The 15,608-nt window shown below is 38.4% G+C and overlaps 1 protein-coding gene across 1 annotated transcript in view; it reads right to left on the bottom strand.

The window, feature by feature from the left end:
- Nucleotides 1–2,335: 2,335 nt before the first annotated feature.
- ABHD3 (abhydrolase domain containing 3, phospholipase) overlaps nt 2,336–15,608 on the bottom strand; it is a 56,760-nt gene continuing 43,487 nt past the window's right edge. The window contains exons 5-9 of the mRNA XM_043889472.1: nt 12,472–12,584; nt 8,441–8,614; nt 6,148–6,196; nt 5,903–6,068; nt 2,336–3,200 (exon numbers count right to left, since the gene is read on the bottom strand). Of these exons, the coding sequence (XP_043745407.1) occupies nt 3,022–3,200; nt 5,903–6,068; nt 6,148–6,196; nt 8,441–8,614; nt 12,472–12,584 (681 nt within the window). The 3' untranslated portion in view covers nt 2,336–3,021. The remainder of the gene's footprint in view (nt 3,201–5,902; nt 6,069–6,147; nt 6,197–8,440; nt 8,615–12,471; nt 12,585–15,608) is intronic.

The following is a 15,608-nucleotide window of genomic DNA, read 5'->3' as shown; positions in this document are numbered from 1 at the left end:
AAATAAAATTTAAAAGAATAAAATCAAATATACAATAATTTTTACCTCTTTAGGTATCAGTATTGATATCAACAATATATCATTAGGACAAGATTATATAACATATTTTAGGACAAGAAACACCAGCTTCTACTGTATATGTTGGCCTGTTTATAGAAAAGGTTAGGACTGAAAGACTGTCTTTTAAGTGGGAACTGGAATTAAAATAGCATGTTTCCTAAGTATTCTTTATCACCTGACCTTGCAGTTTGGCCTCACTGACTCCAAATTAAGTTCCAAGAAGCTGGGTGCTTACCTCATGACCAGCACTTTCTTAGGTTCAGAGCAACAGTGAGATTTTTTATTGCCATTTTGGCACTGAAGTCTGCAGGGGAAACAGACACTGCTTTAATAGATGTTCTGATTTGGAATGAGGTTGCAAAACCCCCCTTTTTTTTCCAACCTGATCTGTATGTAAAATGTACCCTTCCGTCAGGGCCAGGACCTTTATCTCTTGGCTCTCTAATCAAAGACTAAAACTTTTCTTTGGCAGCAAACTGAACCACACTTGGTCTTGATCTACTGACTCAAAAGACACCAGGCAGAAGGTACCTTTTTGGGGACCAGCTGGGGAGGATCTGTAACAAAATATATGTGTTAGCACTGGGTTCAATATGTAACAAAATGTGTAGTGTAGGACATTGTCAAAAATGAAAGAAAAAGTCAGTGTATCCTCTGTATCCCCATTTCTAAAACAATGCTCTGTGAGGCTTTGAATAAATGTTTAATGATGATAATAACCAACAGAAACTGAGGAGACGGCTAGAAAAAATTCCAGGGTATACTTCAAATTAACTTTTCAAATCAGAGATCTGGCTTAGAAGGTATTATTTTCATTCTTATACAAACCTCTGTTATTCAACTATTGTTGACCTGCTCTGTTCCAGGCAATATGCTAAGTGCTTGGCGTGTAGAAATAAATGACAGCCTTTCTTTCTCAGAGCATATTAGAGTGTGGAGCAACTGGGGAGAATGTTACCCTCCAGATCAGCACTTAAAAAGGCTCATTTCTTTATGATCACACACACACTATCACAGGCATGGAGAGCTATATTTTATTTTTGTTTATATTGGACTGGCCACAAATAACCTGTCAGAAATATCTTTATAAATTATTACATATAGGGCCACCTCATATTTTTTGATGGCTCTGCCATGTGGATCCTGAAGGAAATCAGTCCTGAATATTCATTGGAAGGACTGATGCTGAAGCCGAAGCTCCAATATTTTGGCCACCTGGTGCGAAGAGCTGACTCATTTGAAAAGACCCTGATGCTGGGAGGAATTGAGGGCAGGAGGAGAAGGGGACGACAGAGGATGAAATGGTTGGGTGGCATCATAGGTTTGCCGAGACTCCGGGAGTTGGTGATGGACAGGGAGGCCTGGCGTGCTGCTGTTCATGGGGTCGCAAAGAGTCGGACACAACTGAGCGACTGAACTGATACTAACCGTGTGGATGTCATAATTTGTCCATTCCTTTACGAAATAGGTTATCCTGAATGTCCAAAGCTGCAGCAAGTCTGTATCTTTACAAACCTGTGCTGGCTTTTCTATAGGATAGATTCCTCAACATGGTCTCTCTTGTAATTTAATGTGTCTGGCCCTGCTCCTGCCTTTTCCTTCTCAGAATACAAACGTGATGTGTGAGCTGCCATCTTGTGTCTGCATGCTAAGTCGCTTCCGTCATGTTCAACTCTTTGCAACCCCATGGGCTATTGCCCGCCAGGCTCCTCTGTCCATAGCGTTCTCCAGGCAAAAATAATGGAGTGGGTTGCCATGCCCTCCTCCAGGAGAACTTCCCACCCCAGGGATTGAATCTGTGTCTCTTACATCTCCTGCATTGGCAGGCAGGTTCTTTACCACTAGTGCCACCTGGCAAGCCCAACATTAAGGTCTGGTAGCTTGAGTGTATCGCAGTCATTTGCCTACATATGAATTTCAGAGTTCATTTTATATCTTGTGTCTAGGAGATAACTAGCTATCCTGACTGCCAGGGATGTGGCATCAGAAAGAGCCTGTTTTTTTGATGACACTGATGAACATCTGTATCAGACCTGCCTTGCTTACCTGGAGACTTCTTGTGATGCAAGATAATTAAATATTATTATTCCCAAATCAGTGTCAGATGGGTTTCCTGTAGCTGAAAGTACTTTTAATTGGAACTAATGATGGGAGCCCAATATTCTGGAATCAGTGAAATGAAACAGTTTTAATATTTGTTACTAACACACTTATGAAATGACCATAAATTACTTTCTAGGGATTACTTTTCTTTGGATAAAAACTCACAAATGAACAATTTAAAATGGTAGAATTTATTTCATATAATGATATATATGTATGCACATATACTATTTAAAAAATAATCATGTGAACTATAATCATTATAAAACATAAGTCAGCCTTAATTTAATATTATCAGAGTAAAAGAGCATGTAAAGTCAGTCTAACATTTTTGCATTTGCCTTTCAAAGTTAAGATACATAAAAGATTTAGCACACTGTATTTTATCTTATTTCAGTTTTCATGTTACCATCATTAGGTATAAATACCCTTAGGAATGTGCCAACTTATAACTTACATTCAAATAATCAAAGTCCTATTACAATTATTAAAGTACGATAAATCACCTAAAATAAGTAATCTAAAAAAATACTAGCCTAAATTAAAACCCTGAGGAATTAAAATCTTTTTACATACACCATAGTTTTGGTTAAGTGCAATTCCATGTTTGTACTACTTTATTTAAGGTCATACTTGGTAAGGCATAGTAAAAATAAAATCTACGTAAGTTACCATCTAAATCTATATTTTATTTCTTGCGAGAAAGTTGTTTGTTTCTCAAAAAAAGTAGTTTTTGCATGTCATTCTGGACCTCTTCACCACCTGCTGGCTTATTTGCTTTATATACAGTAGTCAAGAGTTGTGCACTAAGCCGAGCTGCCCTTACATACGGTAGTTCAGACAAAGAGCACCTGAGAACTACTTGCTTGAGAGTTCATGTCCGTGTTCAATCATGGCCTGCACAAACTGCTTGAAGACTCGGTCCATGTAGGTGGACTGCCTTGGCCAGATTCCCTCCAGAAAACCAATATGGCCTCCATAAGAAGTAAGGACCAAAGCAACATTAGGGTTTTGCTTTGCAGTTTCTATTGGAATAGCTTGATGGAAATGGGGGGTGGTCGGGCGGGAGGGTGGATAAGAGAAGGGGAGGAGAGAGAAAAACATATGTTAACAGTGTTGTCAGGAAAAGTGTGCACCTTTATCATTTCTAATCACTTTAAACCAAAACACCATTGAACAAATACTCATAATGAGTATGGCTAATCAAATAAGGCGTTAATATCAACCACCCATATTCTTCTAACAGTTCATGTTTACGTTCATGTACTGGATCATTTTTGGAAGAATCGATCGGTTGGTTATAACAAAAGTACAGGCCTAGTCTTCTTTTGAGAAATTAAAGAATTCAGGAAATTGTGAATACTTCCATTGTAAGATTCCCACTTAGGCGTTACACCAAGGGAAAAAAACAAACAAATCTTATCACCTTTGTGAGAGTTATAAATTCACTATGTATGACTTTGGTTAACTTTACATGAAGTTAGATTCCTGAGGCCAATTGGTGGCTCTGTTAAGAATCCAAAATTATAGATATGATTTATAAAAACATATATAGATAGCAAAAAAACAATGGCATAAAATACTCCCCAGTGGTAACAGTGTTTATCTTTGGGTGGTAAAACATTGGTGATTATATTTTTTCTTCTCTGAATTTTTATTTATAGTTAAGCTCTCCCTACTCCACACCCTTCAATGGAAAGTGAAAGTGAAGTCAGTCATGTCCGACTCTTTGCAACCCCACGGACTGTAGCCTACCAGGCTTCTCCGTCCATGGGATTTTCCAGGCAAGAATACTGTAGTGGGTTGCCATTTCCTTCTCCAGGGGATATTCCCGACGCAGGGATCGAACCCAGGTGTCCTGCATTGCAGGCAGATGATTTTACCGTCTGAGCCACCAGGGAAGTTCAGTGGAACAGAAGGTAATTTTACTGGGGGACAACTGAGACCAGTTCAAGAAAGGGCTGCCGGAGGACCCCAACTGCCTGTTTAGGTGATGCTCTGAACCGACCTTTCACTACATTCTTTGAAGAATAAACCTAGAGACCCTAAATCAAGGCCTAGGAAGCCAAGTCCTTGTCCTAAATGGGTCCTGAACTCAGATCCTTATCCATCCAGCTACACCTAAAACAGAACATCTATCTTGGGATCAGATGTGAGAACTTCAGCAGAGGGGCAGATGAAATGACTTGATACTATTTTTGGTTTTCCTTTTTCATCTTATATTAAGGGCTTAGATTTAAAGTGCTTCATTCATCTCTGATGGAATTATTAAGAGCCCCACTTTCACATTCTGGATACACTCAGGAATTTCTAACACACTGATAGTTACAGTCATGTCAGAAGAACAAAAGGCTGGGCCATGGGAGTCATGTGAAAGATGTTGGCTGCCTGTGTTCTCAGAATGCAGACAATTGTCCACTATTTTCAGTGTGGCTTGGGAAAGAATAAGAAATAATGAGTCTAAACTTCAACCAGGAAGGTCAAAACAAGTTAAATGCTGGGAAATTTTTGTTGGTGGAAGAAGGACCTGTGAAATATAAAAACAGATGGAGAAATACTAGACTTCCTTAATCCAATGAAAATAAACTAAACAATCTCCATGTTATTCAACTGATATATTAAAGTTCACAATTTAGGGAATTTCCTGGTAGTCCAGTGGTTAGGACTCCATGTGCTTACTGCCATGCACCCAGGTTCAATTGCTGTTTGGGGACCTAAATTCCCATAAGGCTGCACAACATAGCCAAAAAAAAAAGGTCACAGTTTAATTTTCTGATTTGTGGTCAAAGACCAAGAGTTCCAGCCATCTAAAACCACTTGTGGTTTAATCATAAATCACACAATGATATCCCCTAGAGAGATGGTAAAGTGACATTTTAAAAAAACTTTGGGGATTTTATGAAATTTTGGCAATACATATGTGCTGTGTTTTTACTCAGAATAGTTCATTTTAATAAAGTACTTGGGGGAAATGTTTTTAAAGTATTTAGGGGAGAAATAAGGAGAAAAAGTTTTATAAAAAGCTTTGTGAAATTTCATTAGAAAAAAATTAGAGGTCAAATCTATTGATCCTTAAGAAGGGTGTGATTACTGCTAGGCATCATACATTGCTTTAATATATGAACACAGGCACGTATATCTTTGTTACAAAATTCTATACATCTTGAATTAAGAGAGTGAGGAAGTTAACTTGGGCATAATTTTCTTCTATACAGTATCCAGGGGGGAAACAAACTCTTTCCCTTCGAATATGACTTTATTGTCTGAATGTGCTATATTCATTGAGTTATCCAAGGACATCTTACTAATAAAGTCTCAAGCTCTCTTCTAGGTTTAAAAGGGAAGAAATATTCCAAAGCTTTCTGATTAAGAACCTCAGGAAGAAAAGGCAAACAATGTCAATGTACTCTTGAGGTAAAGATACTGTAACATAGCCTGTCCAAAGAACAGGTATTTGATAAGAAGGAAAGGTTGTAAGAATGAATACAAGCAAAATACTGAGAGCCATAATTTGTTCTGAGGCTCTCACAGTAGACTAGAGAAGAATATATGAAAATGTTGTGATCTGAAACATTTAGATACTAAATTATGAGTATCAAGCTATTTTTTTTTTCTGTTTATCACAGTGTAAAACAGTATATGAGTGACATTTTGTTTCTTATTACTGTATCTTCCCACAAAGAACATTATTTTTAAACAGTTGATTCATGTCAAAATGTATACAAAGATGTTAATTTACCATGACTGGGTGAAAAAACATCATCCACAGAATTCAGACACAACACTGGAATCCCTACTGACTTCAGTCTACGATTTGGACTGGCATCGGTGTAATAGTCATCAATTGTCCGGTAGCCAAACATGACAGAAGTGAATCGCTTATCAAATTCTCTTATGGATTTAGCCTGAAAAACAGAAACCAACTATATATGTTCTTGGAATCAAAAGAGGAAATAAAAGTATTACATAAAGTTTCTCTCCTACCTTCATGACATGATCCATGTCAATTTGTTTTACAAACATATGCCGGTGCCTGGAAAAAAAAATTTTTTCAAAAATAAAAAAATTAAGGTCATTCCCATCTCAAACACACCTAATAATAAGTAACTTAGCACAGGACATAAAGTTGTTACTCAATAAAATATTTATTGACCTTCCCTGGTGGCTCAGTGGTAAACAATCTGCCTGCCAGTGCAGGAGATATGGGTTTGATCCCTGGATCGGGAAGATCCCCTGGAGGAGGGCACGTCAACCCACTCCAGTATTCTCGCCTGGGAAGTCCATGGACAGAGTCTGGTGGGTTATAGTCCAGGGGGTTGCAAAGAATTAGACATGGCTTAGCAACTAAATAACAATAAACAACAACAAAATATTAATATTTACTTAATCAGACATAACAGGAATATATTGGTATTTGTTCTGAAGACTCTTGTTTAAAGATTATTTCTTTTATTGAATGAGTCTTTTAAATTCTATAGTGCCTTACCATTTTGAAAAGTTTCATACATATGATTTCATTATACATAATACTGTGTGTACTCCGTTGTGTCCCAACTTTTTGTAACCCTTTGGACTGTAGCCTGCAGGCTCCTCTGCCTATGAGATTTTTTGAGGAAAAAATACTGGAGTGGATTGCTATTTCCTCCTCCAGGGGATCTCCTGGACCCAGGGATTGAACCCGCGTCTCCTGTGTCTCCTGCATCTTTTTAAAAGTCCGCTACCCCTGTATTGCCCCTCCCTCCGCCCCTCTCTCCACTGGTTTGTTCTCTCTCTGGGAGTCTGCTTCTTTTTTGTTTTATTCACTAGTTTGTTGTATTTTTTAGATTCTGTACATAAGTGATACCATACAGCATCTGAAGCACCTGAAGACATTTTTTTAAAGGTACTTTTTTCTTAATTATGGAAGAAGCGACCAGTTGTGCAATAGTAAACAAAAGTGTTGTTTCATAACAAACTGTACCTGTACACTGATGCCATGAAGCCAATTTGGCCAAAAAGGCCCCCACTGAAGCCAGAAGCTTTCAATTGGGTAAATCAACTGAAGATTTATCGTCCTCTTTAAATTGGTGTACTGAAAATTAGGATTTATATTTTTGTGTACCTGTTTTTAAATGTTGGTCATTTTTCTTGTATAACCCTTATTTTAATCCAAATCTTCCTCTTCACTTTTCTTGCTACTGTCCTCCGTTTCAGTGACCATGAATAAAAATATAATTCTGTAGTATTCCTAGCAATATTTTATAGTCAACATCTGTGATGTAACAAAGAGGTTGTTCTTTAAAAATTTTTTTAATTAAAAAAAAAAAGAATAGGTTAAGTTTTTTTTTTAAATAAAGTAATTTTTAATTAAAGTATGTACGTTGTTCTTTCATTTAAAAAAAAAAAAATTGAGCTGTGCCACTAGACATGCAGGATATCAGTTCCCTGATGAGGGATTGAACCTGGGCCACAGCAGTAAAAGCCCAGAATCCTAACCACTAGACTGCCTGGGAACTCCCCAAAAAGTTGACGACGTCTCATGTCAACTTTCAGGATAACAATGGTTTTCAATTAAGTTATGTGCAAATTTACTTCTTATTTAAAGTTGTCAATTCACTTTAAAATGCCCAGTAATGGTCATCAAAAAATAAACAGAAACATCCCATGTTCTTTGTTATCATACTGTTTAACTGTTAGAAGATACCTAAACAATTTCGCAAGAAACTAATTCACAGATAATATTTTGGTAATGTCAAGAACTGTGGGGGCTGAGAATATCCATATTTTATGGGCATGCTCCTAAATCTCTAAAACATACTATGTTCATAACACAAGCTTTAAAAAACATAGTATTCAGCTCTGAAAACACTTAACACATTAGTTACTACCCAGGGGAGAATTAGGTACTAATAAGATTAGCGACAAGCAGAAAATCCAGGGAAATAGCCCATAGTTATTCAACACATTCAATACTAATGTTTTTATTCTTTTAGAATAACTTAGAACAGTGATGAAATGATGATCTTCAAAATGGGGCACAGAGCCTAGAGGTGGTACAAGCTACCTCGTGGTACAGAAAGAAAACATCAGAGCTCTTATCTATATTTTTAGCTTATACATAAAATCTTTTTATTTTTGTACATATTGACAATAGAAGGATTATTTTGTTACAGTATATAACATAATAGTGCATATAACAAATATATATATATACATTAGCAGTGTTGTCCTTTAAGACATTTTACTGTGGCACGTACTCCAAAAAATTTGGTGACATTAGGTGTTTAAAATGACTTACTTATTCACGGAAGACTGGAGGCAAGTTGTCAAATAATAATTAAAAAGCAGCCAGTTCAGTGGTTTCTCCAGTGACTCCGTGCAAGCAAAGGTATTCCAACCAACTGAAAAAGTTGCAGCTGCCTTCAAAGGAGTTTTTGGTCCAATTTTGCCCAAATAATTTAAAAGCAGCATTCTAAAATGAGGAAAAACAAAACACAGTGATGAATTTGTTCTATATCACAAGACATCCTATTTCTAATTGTGGACTTTTAACTACAGAGAATAAACATAGAAACCAGTGTTGTCTAACCCCTGTTATCTTGGAAAACCATGAAAATATCTTCCTTCTTTCCTTCTGTTCACATATTTATCTTGAGAATGGAGAAATATGGATTGGGAATTTGAGAACGGGACAAAGCATACAGTTGTTAGTTAAATGTGTATCTTTCTTTGAGGTAAAACATCAGGAAAACCCATCGTAAGAGTAGTTATCTTTTTTGAAAATTATATTGGGGTTTATTAAAAATTTGCAATTCCCTGGCCCCCCACCCCCTAGCTGAGTATTTAACTTACTATGGGAGGGGTGTTTCAGGCAAGCTTTTTCTATAAAGGGCCACAAAGCAAACGGGTTCTGGTGGCCCTAAAATCTCAGTCACAACCATCAATACTTAACCCTGTGACTGTATTTTAAAACAGCCGTGGACATGCGTGAAGGAATGGACATGGCTGTGTTTCAATAAAATATTATATATGGACATGGAAATTTGAGTTTCATATTCTTTTCACATGTTGTGAAATAATTCTTCTTTTCCAACCATTGAAAAATATAATAACCATTCTTAGCTCTTGCACAAAAACAGTCAGATTTGGCCTCCGGGTTGTGGTTTGCCAATGCTTTGGCACAGGGGAGAGATCACAAGGAGTGGTTTTTAAATGTGTTGGCACACCAAAATCACCTGAGGAGTTTTAACAACTCTGATTTCTGGGTCTCACCTGGAGATTTGGAGTAATTGGTCTGGGTGGCCATTCCAATTGTCTATGCATCCTTGCTCCCTGGGCTTCCCAGGTGGTACTAATGATAAAGAACTGGTCTGCCAATGCAGGAGACTTAAGAGCTGCAGGTTTGATCCCTGGTTCGGGAAGATCCCCTGAAGGAGGGCTTGGCACCCCGCTCCAGTATTCTCGCCTGGAGAATCCCATGGACAGAGGAGCCTGGCGGGCTCAGTCCCTGGGGTCACGCAGAGTTGGACACGGCTGAAGCCACTGGGCACACAGGCACGCCTTGCTCCCTACAGCAGTGCCTCGGGGCCCCTTGTCCAGAGTCAGACTGCCTGAATTGTGGCAGCACAATCAACCCCTAAAGTCACTTGTTTTCTTTTCCTACTCCCTCCTGCTGTTTGTTTCCTTATCTCCTTTCACATATTTTCCTCATTTCCTTTTGTTCTCATTTTTCCTGATTCTACTCTAGTTTTACTTTGGTAAAAGGGACAAGAATGGAATTTAACACAGGACACCAGAAATCCAAGTTTGACACTGACAACTACGAGAAAGGATAATAGTATAAATTCTCTTTCTCCTGTTTTCCATTCTTTATTTCTCCAATTGCCCAGGTTCTGAAATGAGTAAAAATTCTCTCTCATTCTTTTTTTTCCAACCCAGATGGCTTACAGAGTGAATGAGATAAGATACTAGATCAAAAATGGAGATTTCAGGGTTTGCTGTTTTTGGGGGGTATTTTTGCTGTTGTTGGACGAGGTTTATTGGAAATGTTACAGCAGAAAGACACAAATGGCTCCACGCTGTGTTTTGAAATTCATCCCAGCTATAGCTGAGTGACCTGCAGGCTGGACAGATGCCAAAAACCAAGAGCTTCAGCATTTCCATCATGTCAGAATCTCCTTCAGTGATTTCCTGATCCAGAGCAGAGACCTCAGGCTGGAGATTTCCCTTTTAAGAACAACTCTTCATAATGACTACATTCTCTTTTTTATAGTACATGGCTCCCTAAGCTAGTTAAGGGATAATGCTTCTCTCCTGCAATGGGGTCATTCCAGGGTCTAGTTGTGGTGGCCCAATTCTTTGGCTGGCAGTCAGAGGTTTGTGTGAGGCTGGAGTAATGGGCAAATTGAAAGAGCTGGAAATGAACCTCACAGGAGCAGGAGACACCAGGAATAACTGTGACCGAGTAGGTGGGACATTTCTTGGTTATTACTCAGGAGTAAAATAATGTCAAGTTATTACCCCATAAAAAGACCGTGTCACTTTGATAAGAAAAAGACTCCATTTTTTCACCAAAAAAAAAAAAAAAAAAAAGGCAGATAGAAAAAAAAATAAAGAACTCACAGATTAAGAGATTTAAGAGACATAATCTGTCCATATGTGGACTTTATCTGGCTTATGCCTCAAACAAACTGTAAAAACCAGCCAACAGATTGTCAGTAAAATGAAATACTGACATTGAATATTCGATGACATTTAGGAATTACTGTTAGCTTTGTTCAGGTGTAATAATATACTATGATGGGTTGTTATTGTTTCTTAAGAGACTGTACCTGTCAGAGACACAGAAATCTCTATAAATGATGTCTAAAAATTATCTTAATGTAATCAGAGTCGAGGGAATGGAGGGTAAATTATCCTTGAGTTGACAGTCACTGAAGCTGGGGTGATGAATATATATGAGGAATCATTATACTCTTTCTATTCTTATATATACTTGGAAATTTCTGAACATTTTTAAAGCTAGTCTAGGAACCCATTAGGAGACTGGAATGTGACCAAGTCTCGAGCAGTGTGGATTCCTTGGTGAGACTTAGTTCTGGCTCAAACCGCTGCTTGGCCCCAGGCATAACAGGCGTGGGGATTACCCAGTCTGGGCATAAGGGTCTTAGATGCTTTTGTCTGCTGCATCTCCAAAAGGAAAAAAAAATGTGTCAAGCTGTAAACCACATCCCAGAGTGGTAAACCCACTTGGGAACATGTCACAGTGCTAGGCAACTAGAAAGGGGACTTCCCTTTCAACAATTTACAAGACATTAATATTCAACCAGCTGCAAAGGCTAATGGTCAAGTTCTGCCTTCAGGCAATGAGACTTCATCTCGACAAGAATAGGCATTTCCCAGGAGCCTCTGAATAAAGAATCAGGGCCTGTTTACATAAAGTCTGGCTTTTTAAAAATTCAAGAATTTATATGATTAAGGGAAGAAAGTTCAGCTGCCACCCTGTCCTTTAAGATTCTCATTATGGGGCAAAGGAAAAAGTGAAATACTTTCCTTTCAGCACAATTCACAGATTTTTGTTTGGGTTTTCTGCACTGATTCAGATTTCTTCCCTTTTAGTAGGTCAAGTCCGACCTTCCATGCTAATGTAAGAAACGTATTCTTTCCTTCTTAGTTTTATGTTTATCAGAATCTAAAAAACTATGGTTAGAGCCAATTTTTCAGTGCCTATCATTTGTAAAGCTGTTCATTTTCAAGTAAGCACGCTCCTAAGACCTTTTGAAAATTGACAGATAAATTGACTACAAAATTAAGAAAAAATATTTTCTGTTTCCATGTGTTTGCTGATTTTGGACAATGGTTTAGGTCCTCGAAGCACAGCAAAATGCCATAAAATAAAAATTTTGTTTTTTATTAAAGCTCACTATTACTACAACAAAAAAACCACAAAAAACACACAAAAAAAATTAGCACAAATGAGGCTAGGCTTCTTTGGTGGCTCAGATGGTAAAGAATCTACCTGCAATGAGGGCGACCCAGGTTTGATCTCTGGGATGGGAAGATCCCCCTAGAGAAGGGAATGGCAACCCACTCCAGTATTGTTGCCTGGAGAATACCATGGACAGAGGAGTCTAGTGGGCTACATACAGTCCATGGGGTCGCAGAGAGTCAGACACGACTGAGCGACTAACATTTCATCCAACCACATGTGATGAAATATGAGAAACACAAACATTTGCTTTTAAATGTCCATGTAGCTTATGGTCATCTGAAAGAGGCAGGCACTAGGACCACTTCCCTCCAGGACATTTTAGAAAGGAAAAATCTTACCCTCCCATTGATACTCCTGCTGCCAGAAATGGAGCAGAAGGGTACAGACTGTGGACGTGGTGAATGACTGTCTCCAAGTCTTCAGTGTTTGAGCAACAGTAAGTCCTTGGCGTCTGCAAGCAATGACAGGTAAAGCACAAAAATTAAAATTGGGAGGGGAATCATTTGTATAACACAGAAATGTAAAAAAGAGCAAAAAGTCATAACTAGGAGAAAATGACCTTTGTTTGCACATACTATATGAGTCAGGATAATTTTCAATTTCTGTCTTGCAGTTCAAATTTATGCCATTTAGAGTCAGTACTACCCGAATTGGCACTAACAAAAGACTCTGATCACAGAAGGAAGCCTGGAGGGAAACGGGACAAGACCAATATAAATACCTTAAATTAGATAGATATGCAGTACTCTATTCAAATGTGTCTCTAACTAAAGAACGGAGTCAATTTAGGAAGAAAAAGTGGAGAATGACACTTTTTTATAGGAAACCAACAACTTAGGCCTGACAAAGCCAAAGCAATTGTTTTTTTTTAATATATAATTTTATTTATTTTTATTTTTGGCTGTGCTGGGTCTTCGTTGCTGTGTAGACTTTTTTCTAGTTGTGGCGAGCAGGGGCTACTCTGGCTAGGCTCTAGGTGCGTGCAGGCTTCAGTAGCTGCAGCATACGGCAGTGGTGGGGGGGGGGGGCGCGGTTAGCTGTTCCATGGCATGTGGGATCTTCCTGGACCATGGATCAAATCCTTGTCTCCTGCACTGGCAGGCATACTCTTTACCATTGAGCCACTAGGAAAGCCCCAAAGTAATTCTTATTTAAAAAAAAAAAAAAAAAAAACACAATCAAGCAAAAAAAAGGTTTTCAATAATCCACAAAAAAATCTAAACCGGAACTCCTTTCTGCTCGGGTATAACCTGAGTGCTGTCTACCAGTGAAGGAGTGTGATTTTTTTTCTGACACTGCCTTCACTCTAGATCAAGCAACATGCAGTCTGCTTTATTAATTAGATATTTTCTTTTTTGATAATACTTCCATATAACCCCAGCTGCGCTACACTGAAAACAGACACTTAAAATGTTAAAATATGTAAAGCTGATTATGCCTCAATACATAATGCATTAAAACAAATGATTTTCATGTGAACCCCATCAATAAGGCCTCTGTTTCCAGCAGAAAAGCTTCACAGATGCTTTATTTGAGATCTGGGAGCAGAGGGCAATCCTGTGTGTACAATATATGTGTGAGTGTGTGTATGAATAAAGTATGCATGAGATAAAATAACTAGAAATTTAACAACAAAGAGATAAATCTGGTAACTGCCCTAATAAAAAATGCTGAAACCAGTTATCTGTACAAACCGGATGGTAACATTCCAATAAAACATGACTGGAAGGTTATGTGTCACCCACCATTCAATCACTAATGTGTAGTCTGAGAAAACTGCAATTTTCACTAATCCCTCCAACTAAACTCAAGGTTAAAACACTCCTATTGCCTACTACCATCTTTTTGAGATCTGCAAATATAAAACTCTCCAAAAGATAAATGTTAACCTGACAGTATTTACAATGGCTAACATTCATTGAATAATTAAATTTGTGCCCACAAAACCCCAAGGAAGATCCTATTATATCTAGGAAACTGAGTTATTAATAGAAAATTGAGTTTAGAGAGGTTAAATAATTCCTGTAAACTCATGAACAGCTAACACACGATGAAGCTGAGATACTTCCAAAAATACTTTGTGATTAAATGCATTTGAGGGGCATAAATTCAATGTAAAATCTAAACAGACCAATGTCTACTACCATGCTTATTCATAGTAACTGCAGAATTTGTCGAAAGAATTCAGGTGAAAAAAATATCCTTCTTTAGCACTTTCACTGTATTTGTGTTTATTCACACTGCATAGCTTTAAAATTTCTGTATTATTTAATATAAACAGTTACCAACACATATTCTTGTTATGCAGGCTTCAAGTGAAGTAAGTGTGTAAGTGGGTATATACACTTGCACACACAGATACATGAACATACACACAGAGTTGGTGGGGGTGGTTTAATCTCTAAGTCATGCCTGACTCTTTGCAACCCCATGGTCTGTAGCCTACCAAACTCCTCTGTCCATGGAATTCTCTGGGCAAGAATACCAGGATAAGTCGCCATTTCCCTCTTCAGAGGATCTCCCTGACCCAGGGATCGAATCCACATCTCCTGCACTGCAGGTGGATTCTTTACCACTGAGCCACCAGGAAAGCACACACGGAGCTAGGGTATGATAAACATGGCCTAGGGAAAATTATTAGGATCTTAGTGCCAGGAATGCCTGTGGATAGCAGCTGCTTCCTTATTTACAAGTGGGAAAACCAAAGCTTGGTAAGCTTGGGAAATTTGCTAAAAGTCACAAAGTAGCAAAGCTCAGGGTTTATGTTTGTAGTAAGTAAACTAGTTCTCATAAAGCACTAGGATTCCATGAGATATTTAATAATCAATTTGATATCTGGGACCCTCAGAGATAGGAGTTTCTTTTTCCCTTAATGTTTTTCTCCCAATGGATTACACTGAGTTGGAAACCAATAACGCTGGTGTGGAAATGTTAGGTAGGTAGAATAGGTAAAAGGAGTCCAGAATGGTGGCGGCTAAAAGACAAGGATGGGAAAAGCCTGAGAAAATAAAACAAAAGAAGGTCCGAAGACCGGAGTGAGGACCTCAGGTAGAACAAATAGAACTCCTGGCTAGCTCAATTTACATAGGGCAAGCCCAGGGGGAGGAAAAAACATATAAGAAGAGGAACCAAAGGGCCAGGGATCTCTCTCCCACGAGCATATGCTCTCTCTCTCTCTCTCTCTCTCTCTCTCCTGTGCACGTGCGCTCTCTCTTCTCTTCACATCTTTTGGGTCAGCATGCCTTCACACCTCAAGGATGTATTTTCCTTTATTTTCTAAATAACACTGAGCTGCAACACTGTCCAAGAGCTGTGATGCACCGAGGGCTTTAACGTCCGTCGCTTCAAATTTTTGTTGTGATGAGACAGAACCGAGGAAGTTACACATTCCCCTAACATCTATGGTGCCATGACTCGGATTTAACCTGGCTGAAACAACCTCGGCACGGCCCCGCAAGGAGGAGGCCAAGCAAAG

The sequence above is a fragment of the Cervus elaphus genome, chromosome 27, assembly GCF_910594005.1.
Source record: "Cervus elaphus chromosome 27, mCerEla1.1, whole genome shotgun sequence".
In the NCBI taxonomy this organism is placed as follows: Eukaryota; Metazoa; Chordata; class Mammalia; order Artiodactyla; family Cervidae; genus Cervus; species Cervus elaphus.
The sequence above is the reverse complement of the archived record's forward strand: the minus strand, read 5'-3'. Positions and strand labels throughout refer to the sequence as shown.